This window comes from Solanum stenotomum, chromosome 9, assembly GCF_019186545.1.
Source record: "Solanum stenotomum isolate F172 chromosome 9, ASM1918654v1, whole genome shotgun sequence".
In the NCBI taxonomy this organism is placed as follows: Eukaryota; Viridiplantae; Streptophyta; class Magnoliopsida; order Solanales; family Solanaceae; genus Solanum; species Solanum stenotomum.
The window spans coordinates 8,845,869-8,863,748 of NC_064290.1; the positions used below are offsets into that span (position 1 = coordinate 8,845,869).

General features: G+C 36.6%; 1 protein-coding gene across 1 annotated transcript; it reads left to right on the forward strand.

Moving 5' to 3' along the window:
* Positions 1–11,209: 11,209 nt before the first annotated feature.
* On the forward strand, positions 11,210–17,780 carry LOC125877096 (fimbrin-5-like). The gene is made up of 14 exons (XM_049558414.1): positions 11,210–11,447; positions 12,247–12,417; positions 12,901–13,145; positions 13,512–13,683; positions 13,766–13,804; positions 13,903–13,971; positions 14,083–14,199; positions 14,877–15,088; positions 15,535–15,690; positions 15,768–15,967; positions 16,184–16,341; positions 16,426–16,522; positions 16,808–16,899; positions 17,244–17,780. The coding sequence occupies exons 1-14, from the start codon at positions 11,361–11,363 to the stop codon at positions 17,397–17,399; spliced, it is 1,971 nt and encodes a 656-aa protein (XP_049414371.1). The 5' UTR covers positions 11,210–11,360; the 3' UTR covers positions 17,400–17,780.
* The last annotated feature ends 100 nt before the right edge of the window (positions 17,781–17,880 follow it).

Sequence of the window (17,880 nt, forward strand, 5' to 3'; positions counted from 1 at the left end):
GCAAATAAAGGATTATTCTCTCTTTCAATTTATACGACACATTTTTTTAATCAGTTTTCTAAAAAAAGATATATTTTTTTATTTGATAAATATTTAATAAAACTACATTTTACTTATGGTGGGTTCTATTTAAATAGTGAAAAATCCACAAAAGAATACTCTCCTATTTAAATTTTTAAATTTATTTTAAGAATAATTTTGAAACATAAAATGGAGCACCTAACAACGCATCTTCACAAATCAAGAACTACGAGACCACCCCTTTCATTATGGGGTGACAGAGGGATCATACCATTCGAGCCGTTTTTTTCATAACTCGAAATCGAAATGGGAGCAGGTTTGAAAAGGATCTTAGAGTGTCTAGGGTTGGGCCAGGAGGGTCTCTTAACGCCTTCTTTTTTCTTCTCATCGAAGTTATTTCACAAAGACTTGCCAGGGTAAGGAAGAAGGGGGGAACACGCACACTTGGAGAGCGCAGTACAACGGAGAGTTGTATGTTGCATTCGGGAAGGATGAATCGCTCCCGAAAAGGAATCTATTGATTCTCTCCCAATTGGTTGGACTGTAGGTGCGATGATTTACTTCACGGGTGAGGTCTCTGGTTCAAGTCCAGGATGGCCTAGTTGCGCTAGGGAAAAGAATAAAAGAAGTATCTAACTACTTCATGCATGCTCCACTTGGCTCGGAGGGATATAACTCAGTTGGTAGAGCTCCACTCTTGCAATTGGGTCGTTGCGATTACAGGTTGGATGTCTAATTATCTAGGAGGTAATGATCGTATCTTATACCTAAACCGGTGGCTCACTTTTTCTAAGTAATGGGGAAAAGGACCGAAACGTGCCACTGAAAGACTCTACTGAGACAAAGATGGGCTGTCAAGAACGTAAAGGAGGTAGGATGGGAAGTTGGTCAGATTTAGTATGGATCGTACGTGGACGGTAGTTGGAGTCGGCGGCTCTCCCAGGGTTCCCTCATTTGAGATCTCTGGGAAAGTGGATCAAGTTGTCCCTTGCGAATAGCTTGATGCACTATCTCCCTTCAACCCTTTGAGTGAAATGCGGCAAAAGAAAAAAAAGGAAAACCTATGGACCGACCCCATCATCTCCACCCCATAGGAACTACGAGATCACCTCAAGGACGCCTTCGGTATTCAGGGGTCACAGACCAACCATAGAACCCTGTTCAATAAGTGGAACACATTAGCTGTCCACTCTCAGGTTGGGCAGTCAGGGTCAGAGAAGGGCAATAAATCATTCTTAAAACCAACGTTCTTAAGACCAAAGAGTTAGGTGAAAGCCCTCCGTTCCTCGTTCTCCTGTAGTTGGATCCTCCGGAACCACAAAAATCCTTAGTTAGAATGGATTCCAATTCAGCGCCTTTTGAGTGAGATTTTGAGAAGAGTTGCTCTTTGGAGAGCACATTACGATGAACGTTGTAAGCTATGTTCGGGAGGGAGGTATTGTTTATCGTTGGCCTCTATGGTAGAATCAGTCAGGGGACCTGAGAGGCTGTGATTTACCCTGCGGCGGATGTCAGCGGTTCGAGTTCGCTTATCTCTAACTCATGAACTTAGCCGATACAAAGCTTTATGATAACACCCAATTTTTTTATTCAGCGGTTCGATCTATGATTTATCATTCATGGACGTTGATAAGATCCATCCATTTAGCAACACCTTAAGATGGCATAGCCTTAAAAGTGAAGGGCGAGGTTCAAACGAGGAAAGGCTTACGGTGGATACCTAGGCACCCAGAGACGAGGAATGGCGTAGTAATTGATGAAATACTTTGGGGAGTTGAAAATAAGCATAGATCCAAAGATTCCTGAATAGGGAAACCTTTCGAACTGCTGCTGAATCCATGGGCAGGCAAGACACAACATGGTGAACTGAAACATCTTAGTAGCCAGAGGAAAAGAAAGCAAAAGCGATTCCCGTAGTAGTGGCGAGCAAAATGGGAGCAACCTAAACCGTGAAAACGGAGTTGTAGGAAAGTAATACAAGCGTCGTGCTGCTAGGCGAAGCAACTTGAATGTTGCACCCTAGATGACGAAGTTCAGTAGCCGAAAACATCACTAGCTTACGCTCTGACCCGAGTAGCATGGGGCACGTGGAATCCCGTGTGAATCAGCAAGGACTACCTTGCAAGGATAAATACTCATGGGTGGCCAATAGCGAAGTAGTACAGTGAGGGAAGGGTGAAAAGAACCCTCATTGGGGAGTGAAATAGAACATGAAACCGTAAGCTCCTAAGCAGTGGGAGGAGCAAGGGTTCTGACCGCGTGCCTGTTGAAGAATGAGTCAGCGACTCATAGGCAGTGGTTTGGTTAAGGAAACCCACCGGAGCCGTAGCGAAAGCGAATCTTCATAGGGCAATTGTCACTTCTTATGGACCCGAATCGGGTGATCTATCCAAAACCATGGTGAAGCTTGGGTGAAACTAAGTAAAGGTCAAAATCGACTGATGTTGAAGAATTAGCGGATGAGTTGTGGTTAGGGATGAAATGCCACTCAAACCCAGAGCTAGCTGGTTCTCCTCGAAATGCGTTGAAGCATATCAGTTAACTGGACATCTAGGGGAAAAGCCCAATTTTGGTGCAAGCTGCGAGAGTGGTTTCAAATCGAGGAAAACTCTGAATACTAGATATGACCTCAAAATAACATGGGTCAAGGTCGACTAGTGAGACGATGGGGGATAAGCTTCTTCGTCGAGAGGGAAACAACCCGGATCACCAGCTAAGCCCCCTAAATGACCGCTCAGTGATAAATGAGGTAAGGGTGCAGAGACAACCAGGAGGTTTTCCAAGAAGCAACCACCCTTGAAAGAGTGTGTAATAACTCATTGATCGAGTGCTCTTGCGCCGAAGATGAACGGGGCTAAACGGTCTGCCAAAGATGTGGGATGTAAAAATACATTGGTAGGGGCGCGTTCCGCCTTAGAGAGAAGCCTCCGCGTGAGCGTTGGTGGACGAAGCAGAAGCGAGAATGTCGGCTTGAGTAACGTAAACATTGGTGAGAATCTAATGCCCTATAAACCTAAGGGTTCCTCCGCAAGGTTCGTCTATGAAGGGTGAGTCAGGGTTTAAGATTAGGCCAAAAGGCGTAGTCTATGGAAAACAGGTGAATATTCCTGTACTACCCCTTGTTAGTCCCGAGGGATGAAAGAGGCTAGGTTAGACAAAAGATGATTATCGATTCAAGAACATAAGGTGTCCTTGCTTTTCAGGGTAAGAAGGGGTAGAGAAAATGCCTCGAGCCAATGTTCGAATACCAGGCTCTACGACGCTGAAGTAGCCCATGTCATACTCCTAGGAAAAGCTCTAACGACATTAAGTAAGAGGGTGCCTATACCTAAAATTGACATAGGTGGGTAGGTAGAGAATACCTAGGGGCGCGAGACAACTCTCTCTAAGGAACTTGGCAAAATAGCCCTGTAACTTCAGGATAAGGGGTGCCTCATCAGAAACGAGGTCGCAGTGACCAGGCCCGGGCGTCTGTTTACCAAAAACACAGGTCTCCGCAAAGTCATAAGACTATATATAGGGGCTGACGCCTACCCAGTGCCGGAAGGTCAAGGAAGTTGGTGACCTGATGACAGAGGAGCCGGCGACCGAAGCCTCGGTGAATGACGATCATAACTATAACGGTCCTAAGATAGAGAAATTCCTTGTCGGGTAAGTATCGACCTGCACGAAAGGCGTAACAATCAGGGCACTGTCTCGGAGAGAGGCTCAGTGAAATGAACATATCTGTGAAGATGCGAACTACCTGCACCTGGACAAAAAGACCCTATGAAGGCGAAGAAAGCCTCCTTTTGGGGGTGCCCGAGCCATCAATGAGATACCACTCTTGAAGGGCTAGAATTCTAACCTTGTGGCAGGACCTATGGGCCAAGGGATAGTCTCAGGTATACAGTTTCTATGAGGAGTAGGCCTTCCAAAAGATAATAGAGGTGTGCAAAGGTTTCCTCGGGCAGGACGGAGATTGGCCCTCGAGTGCAAAGGAAGAAAGAAGCTTGACTGCAAGACCCACTCATCGAGCAAGGACGAAAGTCGGCCTTAGTGATCCGACGGTGCCGAATGGAAGGGTCGTCGCTTAACGAATAAAAGCTACTCTAGGGATAACAAGCAAATATTCCCCAATATATCACATCGACGAGAAGGTTTGGCACCTCGATGTTAGTTCTTCGCCACCTGGGCTGTAGTATGTTCCAATGGTTGTTAGTAGTATGTTCCAAGGGTTGTTAGCCCATTAAAGCGGTACGTGAGCTGGGTTCAGAATGTCGTGAGACAGTTCGATCCATATCTGGTGTGGGCGTTAGAGCATTGATAGGACCTTTCCCTAGTACGAGAAGACCGAGAAGGACGCATCTCTGGTGTACTAGTTATCGTGCCCACGATAAATGCTGGGTAGCCAAGTGCGGGGCGGATAACTGCTGAAAGCATCTAAGTAGTAAGCCCACCTCAAGATGAGTGCTCTCCTATTCTGACTTCCCCAGAGCTTTCAGTAGCACAACCGAGACATCGACGGGTTCTCTGCCCATACGGGGATGGAACGACATAAGTTTTTTTGAAAATTCAAGAGAAGGTCACGACGAGATGAGTCGTTTATTATTACAATATGTGTCAAGTGGAAGTGCAGTGGTGTATGCAGTTGAGGCATCCTAACAGACCGGTAGACTTGAACCTTGTTCCTACATGACTTGATCAATTTTTATTTTTTAAAGTTTTATATTCAATCAAACTGCATTAAGTAAATTAGAAGGGGGAAATATAATTTTTTTTGGTAGCCAATAAATTTGTCCATTAAGCATGATTAATAGTCATTACAAAAGAAAATTAGTCTAGGCGACATAGCACTTATTTTGTCCCTTTAAATACTGAAATAACAAAATTCGAGGGAATAGAGTTACATCATCAAGCTACCAAAATTATCTAAATCACAAACATCCACTACTTGCTAATTGGTCCGCAACTCCATTAACTTCTCTGTATATATACTTGATTGATGCTCTTCTTACTCTAGACAATAGATACTAGGATGTTCCTGGTTCGGTTTGGATCGGTTATTGGTTAAAACCAAAACCAAATCAATCTAATCGGTTTTTTAAATTGCTAAAACCAAACCAAACGAAAAAAAATAACCGTCAATTTGGTTATTGACGGTTTGGTTCAGTTTTTCTGGTTTTTTCGGTTTGAAAGTAATAAATTTTTTAGGACATACGTATCTTGATAGACACAAATCCCTAGTACATGAACAATCCACAGAAAAGTTATTGTTGGTTCAATTAAGCAATTAAGTAATACTAGAGTTATCATTACACGAACAAAGTGTCACGATCCTTCCCGTCGTGATTGACACCCACACTAACCCTCTGGTGGGAGAACCATTACTACAACCCAACTAAGCAACTTAACGAAAAATTAAACATTTAAAGATACAGAAGCAGGTTTAAATGATGGATAGAAACGGAGTTCCCATAAATCCTAAAGTCATCCCAAATTAAAACCCTAAACTCATCTCTCTAATCTTCATCTCCTTACTCAGTTGAAACACCCTCTTATCACCCATAACTTAGAGGTAGAAAAAACTCAACTATTTTTTGAAATAAAATAAACTTAATTTGAAATTGAAATTGGACATATTTTTTTAAACCAAACTTAATTTTTTTTTTTTGGGGGGGGGGGGGGGNGGGGTAGGGTGAGGGTGGGGTAAAAAAGTAAAAAAATTGAAGCTGAAAATATTTTTTTAAAAATAAGCTTTAAATTTATTTTTTTCAACAAAACAAATTGTAATATGAGGTTGGAGGAGAGTTTTGGAAAATGTTTTCCTTAATTTTTGAAGGGAAGTTATTTTCCGTAAATTTGAGGAAAATGAGTTGATTTGGAAACATTTTCCAAAACATTTTACTCAACCAAACATAAGAAAATGTGAAAATATTTTCCGGAAAATGTTTTCCTTCATACCAAACACACCCTTAGTGTGCTACACCCACATATCTAAAAGCATACACATCCACAACTCACAAGATAGAGAGATAAAAAGAAATTAATCAAAAGATTCAAAACGAATTAACTTTTTCTTTTTACATAAAATGAAGGGAAAAATGACAAATATACCCCCGAACTATCGTAAATAGTATGCAGCTACCCTCCGTCATACTTTTGGGACATTGATGCCCTTGCCGTCCAAAAGCTAGAGCATATATGCCCTTCACTCTAACGGAAGATTAAATAGGGACACGTGGCACAATATTATCCGTCGATCCGATATTTAATAAATGTCGGGTCGGTGGATAAGATTATGACACGTATGTTCGTTAGTATAAAGGGTATATATGCTCTAGTTTTTGAACGGCAGGGGCACCAATGTCCCAAAAGTATGACAGAGGGTATCTGCATACTATTTACGATAGTTTGGGGATATATTTGTCATTTTTCCCTGAAATGAATGGATAGATGAAGACCTTACCTGACCAATACCTACTAGCGAAAGAGAAGGATCTAGCCAAAAGAACTTAGATTTGAGACGAACCAAAACTGAGTAAAAAGACCTAAGGGCGACTGAGCACACAATAGAGGATACTGGATAAATATGGCTTTACTCTTTAGGGTTAATAATAGTAATATAATCATTAATACGATAAGAGCCGTCAATATGGGCTATGCCTATTTGGTCGACCTAGCCTAACCCGTGATTCAATAGGAGTGGACTAAGGTTTTTGGAGCTCATTTAAGAAAAAAGCCTTTTAGCCTGACTTCCTGATTTGTGGGGCTTGAGAAATATGAGTAGGGTCAGCCCGTCGACCAAATAAAAATAAAATAGAGTATTAAAAATAACAATAGTCCAAACTCAAATTATGTTTAAAGTTTTAAATATTAAAATTGAAATACAAATTATGTTTATATAATATGTAATTATGTAATACACAAATGATTCCCTAAAATTTCTAGGGAATCACTATGTAGGCCGTAGCCTATTTACCGGCAGTCATCTTCTCTTAGTAGTTATCTTTTCTTATAAACTACCGATGAAAATGAAGATGTTAAGACAACATTGTCACGAGTTGATTTAGATGTGTTTGTTAAAGATGATGTTTTGGTGTTGGATATGCCATAAGTTTCATGAAAACTTTTTAAGGAGTTAATTTATCACTTTTTCAAGGATGGAATATTGTCATACTTTTTGTGTTTTATTGTGATCATTGGACAACAATTAGGTTAATATTTTTATTTAGCTATATATATATTTACTTGAAATCAAACTTAATAAATATTATAAAGATAATTTTATTTATGAATTTGATTAACAAGTAGTAACACAAATACATAATGATTAAAATAATAATAATAACACTAACACCATGTAATATTGTCTTGTCGATATTTATGATAATATTTTAAAATTATAATTTAATTTAAAATTTTATAAAAAAATACTTTTTTAAAAAAAATGGGTTGGCCCGGCACAACCTGTAGCCCACATACTTATGGGATGTACTGACCATTTTCTGGTCCACAAGAAAAATGGGTCGGCCTATCTGACTCGTCAAATTTCAAAGCATGTATAGATTAGCCCTGGTGGGTGTGGACTAGCTCATATTGACAGCACTAACTACGATAGCAAATTAAATGGGCTCTAGGATTAACAATAATATATTGGGAAAATTATGCAAAATGGCCATGCAACCATTTGCATTATAAAAAATTGGGAAAATTACGCGTTTAAGCAAATTTATACTACTTAATTACTCATCATAGTTATAGTTTGACATAATTACCACTCGCGACTAACATAAACCATTAATTACGTTGGCTGACTTCGAGTTTGTATAATTAGCCACATTTGTATATGTATAATTCACCACATTTGTATAATTCGCAACTGACAATTCTTTGTTTGATTTGTATTTGCATATGACGATGATTTCCTTTGGTTTTTCAATTTTTTCATCATATACATTCAATCTTTTTGTGTATAACTTTTTAAAGTTTGTATAAACATGTAGTTTTCGGATTTTGTATAATATAATTTATATAATTAATTTGTATAATTGTTTAAAGTTCATATGTTTATGTTTGTATCAATTCTTTATTTCGAGTTTTATTATATTTGTATAATTCCAGACTTTATATTATTCAATTATACACAAACACGCGAATTATACAAATGTACCTGCGAATTATACAAACGAGATGCGAATTATACAAATTATTGGTCCTCTATCGCTCGCCTCTCTCCTCCCTCTCCCAATCTCGCTCGCCTCTCTCCTCCCCCTCCCAATCTCTCTCGCCAGAATATACAAATACATATGTATAATATACAATTATCTAACCGATATACATAGACAATTCACCTCTCTTCCACTCTATGCCCTCTCTTGCTCGCCTCTATCCTCCCTCTCCCAATATCGCTCATCACTCTCCTCCCTATAACACGTAGCTACGAATTGTAATAACAAACTATAGCTATGGAGCATAATTAGGCTATTTTTTAGTGGCTATATGCGAAAGTTCCTAAAAAAAATTTAGCCAAATTTTTAAAATTACTGAAATTGGCCCAAAACTTTTTCTTCTTCCTTCCCATTTTGCCATTAATGGCTTCTAACCTTCTTCTTCTTCTTTCTTTCCATTTCGCTATTAATGACTCCTCCTCTTCATCCTTCATCGTCTTCTTCTTATGCGTTGTCGTCTTCTTTTTCTTCGTTTTTTTTCTTTAAAATTTGACGTACCACAAATGTGAATCGTTTCGAGTAAATTATAAATCAAAAGACTTGAAACACCGAGAGGATTTCATATCTAAAATTTGGGATTGTTTAGAGGTGATTTCGAGTTGATCAAGATTGAATAATCAAATGTATACTTCATGAATATTTAAACTATATTTAGTTTTTTCAGTGTATAACTCATGTATATGTACACTACATTGTATAGTCAGTGTAAACTTTGTGTGACTTTTGGCAAGCTATAGTGTATAGTCAGTGTATACTTTGTATGACTTTTGGTTATTTTTATATAAATAAAATATGACTATATTTGTTGTAAACTAATTAATTACTTTATTGTATATATTTGAAATTATCCCTAATATATTGTGGTAGAATATTAAAGGTTTTAAGGTTAATAATAATTGGGAAAATAACATAAATTTCACTATATTAGGGCCTAATTACGTGTCTTTCCGTTAGTTTTTAAAATTACCATTCGTGTCTATTTTTGGTCCCTAGATACATGTATTTGACACGTCTATATACATGTATCTCAAATACATTGGATAGAACTTAAATATAATTTGTTCTAAATACATTTTACCCAAATGGATTCGCATGTATATGTGATACACTGACTTTTTCACTCGCATATCTCTTATCTGCCTTGCCACTCTCCCTCCCTCACTCACCTTTCTCTCTATGTATCTGGTATTCTAAATACATGTATCTCGTGTAATTCACATGTATCTAGGATACACTGACTCTCTCGCTCGCCTGTCTCCCTGCCTCCCCCCCTCCTCTCTCTCTCTCTCTCTCTCTTTCCTATCTCCCTATGTATCTTTATTATAAATTATATTTGGTAGCAAAAATACATGTATCTAGGTGTATCCAACTTGAAATGTGGTATGGAGGTATTACTTAGTGAGACAATATGTTATTATTTCAAACTATATGTAGAATTAGTAAATATGGTAGGCATGTTTATGTAATTAAATACTTTTTTCATAATAATATAATATATACTTGATATATCTAGAAGTAAAAGTGTAGCATGGTAACTCTTAACGGATTAACGATTTTGCCTAGTAAGAAACTTGAGTAATCAACGTCGCATCGATAAGCCGTTAATTATAAAATTTTAATGAGCAACTTTCACATATAGCAAACATAAAAATCATATTTGTAGGTTATAGCTATAGTTTGCATAATTGCGCTCCATAGCAAATTTTATGTTTGATATGGAGCTTTTGATTTGTATAATTCACTAGATACATTCAATTTTATACAAATTATTCAGTTTCGTATAAATTCATTTATACATTGTAATTTGTATAATAAGATCTGTATTTGTATAATTATAAGTGTATAGGACGAAAATATATGTATATGTATTTGTATATACACTTTTCTCTCGCTTTATACAAACACAAATGCATTTTATACATTTGTATACCGAATGGGTAATTTTATACCGAAATTGACTAATTGTATACCGAACCAGATGGCATAAAAATGGGATGTTTGCTGCGAATTACAAATAAAATAAACTATGACTATAGTATTTAATTTGAATTAACAGTTTGTTATTTCATACAATTTTCCCAATTTTAATCTATTCACCATTCGTTTATCCAATAATCCAATATCATAATAAATCAATTTTACGATTAACTAATCGATTACAATTTGATTTCGAAGAACCCTATTAAGAGGTTAGCTCATTTGGTGAACTTCATGCGTTAAGGTGGAGGTGTCAAACTCATCAAACAATGGAACATTCCCATCCTCTTTTCTTCCTCCCCTCCCTTGATATAATAAAAGAAAAATTATATTTAAAAAAAGAAGTAACAAAGATGGAAAGAAAAATGGAAAATTGTATGAAATAGCAAACTATTAATTCAAATTAAATGTTATAGCCATAGTTTCTTTTATTTGTAATTCGCAGCAAACATTCCATGTTTTTTGTCATCCCATTTGTATATCGAAATATACAAATGCAGGACCCATTTGTATATTATTTGTAATTCGCAGCAAACATTCCATGTTTTTTGTCATCCCATTTGTATATCGAAATATACAAATGCAGGACCCATTTGTATACCGAAATATACAAATGCAGGACCCATTTGTATACCGTAATATACAAATAGACCCAAATACATATTTTTTTTATGTATATGTATATCGAAATATATAGATTAACGTTTGTTATGGAGCGCAATTATACAAACTATAGTTATACAATACAAATATGATTTTTATATTTGCTAAATCTAAAATTTACTCAAAGAAAAAAGCTTTTTTTTTTTTTTTTTTTTTTTTTTTGTGTATTTGTATAGTCTATAGTCCCCTAATATTTCGCGGGTCCGATAGGTAAAACGAATTTTTCTCCTTCCATTTTCCTGGTAAAACAGGAAATGCCTACTGGGAACCAAGATTTGTCCATTTTCTTTCCCTAAACATTTACTTTATTTATCAATTCCCACAAACCTTCTAACTAAATAATGATCATGTATCATGTGATCATCACACTACATAAAGTGCACCTCTAATTACATTTATTCTCTGAAAATTCTATGCTTCTTCAATCTCAATTAATTAAAAATACAATCTGGCATTGATTTTGTGAATTGATTTGCAATTTTAAGGAGAATGTCTGGTTTTGTTGGCGTTGTCGTTTCTGATCAATGGCTTCATAGCCAATTCACACAAGTCGAGCTCCGTGGCCTTCATGCCAATGTATGTCTAATATTCTCTTCATAATGTATCGTTTCATATTATATTGTATTGTTTTGATGAACACGGACATTATTGAATTGATTGTATCGTTTGTAATGTCACATACTAGCAATATGATCGAATAAACTTACAATTACAAAGAAAAAATAAGGTATGGGCAGGCCGGGTGGATTTGTTATATAAAAAAAGGTGGATAAAGAGTGAAATGGGATTTCTGTATCTATTGGAACTAGTCGAGGTATGCACAAGCTGGTTGGGACACCACAGTTATTAAAAAAAGAGAGGGTGAAATAGGATTGTTGTATCTATTGGAATTAGCCGAGGTATGCGCAAGATGGTTGGGACACCACAGTTATAAAAAGTTATAAAAAAAAAGAGAGAGAATGAAATAGGATTAGAAAGTGGTAACAATGCTATCACGCCAAACTTGTGGTTACATAACAATGAATTTCTGTATTTGTTGTTGGTGAAAGGTATCAGGTATTGGGTGGAATTAGTTAAGGTGTGCGCAAGCTGGTCGGGAAACTACAGTCAAAATAGAAAGGGTGCAATAGGATTAGAAAATGGTAACAATGCTATCACACCAAACTGTGGTTAGATAACAGTGGATTTAACGATACAATACAACAAATACTTTAAGTAACAAACAAAGAGAACATTGTATTTAAAGTAACACTACGATACGAGACAATATAATGTGTAACAACAGCCATCCAAACTTGTTGTTAATTGAGTTTGTTAATTCTTTTTTTGTTGTCCTGGAATTTCTTCTTGTTGTTAAGCTGAAATTTGGTTACAGTTTGTTTCTGCGTCGAATGAATCTGGAAAGGCCACACTGGGCAATCTACCATCTGTTATGTGCAAACTTAAGGCCTTGAAGGATATTCTCAGTGCAGATGACATTAGCCGCATATTAAGCGAGTCAGCTACTGATGCGACTGAAGAGATTGATTTTGAATCCTTTCTTCGGGTGAGTGCCACACATTTTCGTCATGTTTTTGTTTATTTCTCTGTTATCTTAGTTTTATGAACCAGTATGTACGTTTAGGATTCAAAAGAAATGAACTACAACTCTGGCTTTTATACATAAATTCCAAATGTCATAAAGTTTGTGGTTGTCTAATTTACTCTTGACATGTTTGGCTTTCATCTTCATCATATCGTTATTGCTGTGATGAGTGAAATCAATGAGCTTATCAACCTGCCTTAAGCTGAAATTCTCTCATACCTTTACTTGGTTATCCTGATATTTTCTTATCTTTATTTCTTATGTGTGTCTCATAAGTTTTGTCTATCGGGAACAGTCTCTCTACTTGCCAAGGTAGGGGTAAGGTTTGCGTAAACTCTACCATCCCAGACTCCACTTGTGGGACTATACATGGTATGTTGTTGTTGTTGTCGTGTCATAAGTTCCCTGTGTCAACTAAAGTGTGGTTTGTTTTTGGCTGGCTAGTTATATCTAGATCTACAAGGACGAGCAACTGCTAAATTGGGTAATACAAAATTAAAAACGTCGTCCTCTTTCCTCAAGGCCAGAACAACAACAATTCGTCACAATATTAGTGAATCTGAAAAGGCATCATATGTTGCACACATCAATAGCTTTCTCAGAGAGGACAAGTTTTTGAAGGATTTTCTTCCTATAGATCCATCTGGCAATGCACTCTTTGAACTCGTGAAAGGTGGCGTTGTTCTGTGGTAAGTGTTACTCCCTCCGTCCCAATTTAAGTGTTTTAGTTTGACTTGACACAGAGTTTAAGAAATAAAGAGAAACTTTTGAATCTTTTCATCTTAAACTAAAACTATGTAGAATGTACCAAAAATGCCGTTTAATCTTGTGTTTTTTAAAAATGTCATGTGGAAAGTTAGAAAGCAAAGACTTTACAATAAAAGAAAGAGACATTCTTTTTTTAAACGGACTAAAAATGAAAGTAAGACAAACAAATTGAATTAGAGGGAGTAATTAGGATAAATATGATGATTATATTGGGGAGATTCTTGTTTCACTTAATCATTTGATCACTTGCATGTTTATTGATTCATTAACTAAACCATGTAATGCAGTAAGCTTATCAATGTTGCCGTCCCTGGTACTATAGATGAGCGTGCAATCAATACGAAAAAGGTTCTAAATCCATGGGAGACAAATGAGAATCACACTCTTTGCCTCAATTCTGCAAAAGCAATCGGTTGCACAGTTGTCAATATTGGCACACAGGATTTAGTTGAAGCAAGAGTATGTAAAATCTCCTACATATGAATTACTTAATCATCAGTATTATAGCTGCTGAAGTTTCTTATGTTTTTTATTCTCTTAGCCTCATCTGGTTGTTGGGCTGATTTCTCAAATTATCAAGGTATTTTTCTACTACTATGCCTGTTCCATATGTTCTTCGTGCAGCTGGAAATGTTACTCGTATCATATCTGATGTTCTTGTGTTGAAAAAAAAAACAGATACAACTATTAGCTGATCTCAATTTGAAGAAAACACCGCAACTTGTGGAACTGGTGGAGGACAGCAAGGTTTGCTAATTAGTTGATTGGTTTCTCCTGTTTTTGGTTCTAACGCGGAGTAATGCTTGTAGAAGTTCTAATGCACCTTGATAGGTAAAATAATAGTAGTAAAATTTGCAGGATGTGGAGGAGCTCTTAGGTTTAGCTCCAGAAAAGGTTTTATTGAAATGGATGAACTTCCATCTAAAGAAGGCAGGCTATAAGAAGCAGGTCAATAATTTTTCGTCTGATTTAAAGGTGAGATAGTTTTACAAATTCAATATCAAACTACCTTTCTAGAAATTGGTAGCACTATATTTCGAAGGACATCTATTGTTTCCTAGAAATGAAGTTTACACTAGCACAGTTGGATGTATCTGTGAGTATTTTTCTAAAAATATAACCCTGAGTTCTGTTATCTGTTTAAATCATTCAATATGGATCGTTAGTCGTTACAGTCTCTCTTTCTCATATTTGTCCCAACCGGAACTGCACAATCAATATGTTGCTTCATTGAGAATTATGGAACAAGATAATTTTATGCTTCATTTGCACATTGGCTAGTCCCCAATGTAAACCATCCATGTATAGCTGTTAAATCTGTGACGCGTTCCTATTAAGTTATTTAAGATTTAGAGTTGGCAATACAACACAAGCATTTTGCTAAAATTAGCAAAAGAGAGCATGTCACCATCAAATAATGTCATTATATTCTCTCTTCGTTAAACGGTTAGCTTTTCTGTCTTGTTATGGATTATCAACTTAAATTTGACATAACATATGAAACTCAGAATTTTCTTGTCTTCTTTCAGACTGAGGTCTAGAAAACTAGGCATACACAAAGCAGGAAAATCTAATTAGTCTGCACCTTAGTTCATCTGTGAAAGTAGGATTCTCAAACTCTATTTCTGATGTTTGTTCTCTGTTCGCTGCAGGACGGAGAGGCCTATGCTCATTTACTCAATGCTCTTGCACCTGAACATGGTACAACTAACACACTAGATACTAAAGATCCAACTGAAAGAGCAAATTTAATTATTGAGCAAGCAGAGAAACTCGATTGCAAAAGATATGTTACCCCACAGGATATTGTTGAGGGATCCCCAAACTTAAATCTTGCATTTGTTGCACAAATATTCCAACACAGGTCAGATTAACAAGTTCTTTTCCATAGACCAATTATCTACTTCCATTTTTTTGTTCATTAAGTTTTAATCTGTTTTCATAGCAAATATTATAGACCAAAAAACCTCAAGCTGAATTAAGCCAACTCTCAAGCTTAGCTTAGTTTTGTTTAAGATCAGCATTCTTCAGTAATCTTTGTCTTCGATTGAGAGATATCGTGACAAGAATGCTAATAACTAACGTATAAGCTGCTGCTTCTGTTCAGCAGTCTATGTTTCTACTTGTAACTGATTTGATATCATTTGGTAAAAGATTAACTAATTGATTGTGTGAACCCTCGTCTACTATTCAAGTAATGATTTTGAATGAATAGTAAGATAATCTATTAAAAGTTGATGCTTACGATATGTGGAGTTCACAATGATGTACTTTTCCGTCTATTAAAGAGTTTCTTTTTTCTTGGTCTAGGAATGGATTGTCAGTGGACACCAAGAAAATATCTTTTGCTGAGATGATGGAGGATGATGCTCAAACATCTCGAGAAGAAAGATGCTTCCGGTTGTGGATTAACAGCCTTGGAACTGATACCTACATAAATAATCTATTTGACAGTGTCCGGACTGGGTGGGTACATTGCTTCTTTGTTCGACATTATTTAGACATTATAAATGTGAGTTGATGATAATCCTCTTAACATACAGGTGGGTGCTCCTCGAGGTACTCGATAAAATTGCACCAGGATCAGTCAACTGGAAGCAAGCAACAAAACCCCCAATTAAGATGCCTTTTAGAAAAGTTGAGAATTGCAACCAAGTCATACGGATTGGAAAAGAACTAAATTTCTCCCTTGTGAATGTAGCTGGAAATGATATTGTACAAGGAAACAAGAAGCTCATATTAGGTAGTGATACTCTCTTTTGAATCTCCATTTTGGCATTATTTTTCATTTTCATGCAAAAAATTATAAAGAGATTTACGTTGTTAATGTGCAAAGTCAATTCTTTATAGTGAATATGATGGATATCGCAAACATTTGGCGATGTGACTTTAGAAATGATTTAGGTGTTATTAATTGTTCTATTGTTAGAGAAGTAAAAGATTCGTTTTCTTTTCTCAGCCTTTTTGTGGCAGCTAATGAGGTTCACAATGCTGCAACTGTTGAAAAACTTGAGGTTCCATGCCCAAGGGAAGGAAATAACAGATGCTGACATCTTAAATTGGGCAAACAAAAAAGTGAAGAGTGCAGGCAGAAAATCTCAAATAGATAGCTTCAAGGTGATAAAAAAAAAAAGAAGCTTCAAGACCAATATATCAGTTTCTGTTTCACGGTATCTGAGTTTCGTTGTTTTGTTCTGTTAGGACAAAAGTCTATCAAATGGGATGTTCTTCTTAGAACTTCTTAGTGCAGTCGAGCCAAGGGTCGTGAATTGGAGCGTTGTAACCAAGGGGGAAACAGGTACACACTTATAACATGAGGATTCATTTATATGCAAATAGAGAAGATTCAGTGAGTTGAATAGTCATATACTCATATTTCCACTCAATTAATAGTTATTATCTCAGAAAGTCATTTTCTTTGTTGAAGAAACTTGGAATCAAGAAGAAAGACGACTTTCTGAGATAATAACAATTAATTGTTTGACCATCTGAGAAAAGATTTTCTTCTCTCTGTGACTGAGAAACGATGACTTGTTTCTTTGGGTTTGATGAAATATACTGATGATTATGAATGCAACTGCAGACGAGGATAAGAAGCTTAATGCAACTTACACAATCAGTGTTGCACGGAAACTTGGATGCTCCATCTTCTTATTGCCAGAGGATATAATAGAGGTAACATATCAGATAACAAACTGCTTTTTTGTGCCCGCATTTTGTACACCATACTAGATCGTTATATATTTAGACATGCCATATCGCACAGACCACAAGTTATATTGCATGCTACAGCCCAGATTCATTCAGAAAAGACTTCCAATGAACACCATGAAACCAATTTAGATGTACCATTAGTGTTCTGCTTCATGTAATAGCACCAAAATGTCTCTTTGCTTCATAGCTAGTAGCAATTTCCTTGATCATGACCATTGACCATAAAACTTCTTGATGTTTGCATCCTGGCAATTTCTTATTTATGAAATCTTAGCCTCGAGTCCTAAACTGACTTTGCCAAACAGGTAAACCAGAAGATGATCCTTACTCTCACAGCAAGCATCATGTATTGGAGCTTGCAACATAAAGCTGATACTCCAGAGGCCATCCCTGAAGAAGACATTGCTGCTTCTGATGAATCTCCGGCTGCACCCAGTGATGGTGAGAACGCTTCTTCCTAAGTCACAGAAGAGGAGCAGCAACAAAACAGATAGAGATATTCATGAAAATAAGTATAGATAATATCGTTCGTATTGTCACTGATGGATTGGTGGGAATGCTTCTTCTGATTTGGTCCTCAACTCTTGTTTTCAAGAGGACAAATCTCATGTAGTTGGTCAATATGTTAATTACCTATAAATTCATTAGTCACGTTTCTTTATCACCACAATGTGGTTAGGGTGGTACAAGGCAAGAAAAAAGTAACTTGTATATTTTTAAAGAATGTTTAGGCTCTCTGGACTTACAGATTACCAGGGATTTCAAATAGACAGCTATCTTGTTTTCTTCATGAAACTGATATGAGATTTGAATGAAAACTTGCAGGATACTTTGCCTCATCATTTCTTGAAGCAGTATCCTACTAGTTATATTTACATTGTTCTTTTTGTAAATGATGGATACAATCAAAAGACCAAGCCAGTTAGTTAAAAGAATGCGAAG

Excerpts from the sequence above, each read along its gene's own strand:
- LOC125877096 (XM_049558414.1), top strand. The coding sequence starts at position 11,361 with ATGTCTGGTTTTGTTGGCGTTGTCGTTTCTGATCAATGGCTTCATAGC. Across the intron at positions 13,146-13,511 it reads AAAGGTGGCGTTGTTCTGTG|TAAGCTTATCAATGTTGCCG; the intron begins GTAAGTGTTACT and ends CATGTAATGCAG. Across the intron at positions 16,900-17,243 it reads TGCCAGAGGATATAATAGAG|GTAAACCAGAAGATGATCCT; the intron begins GTAACATATCAG and ends TTTGCCAAACAG.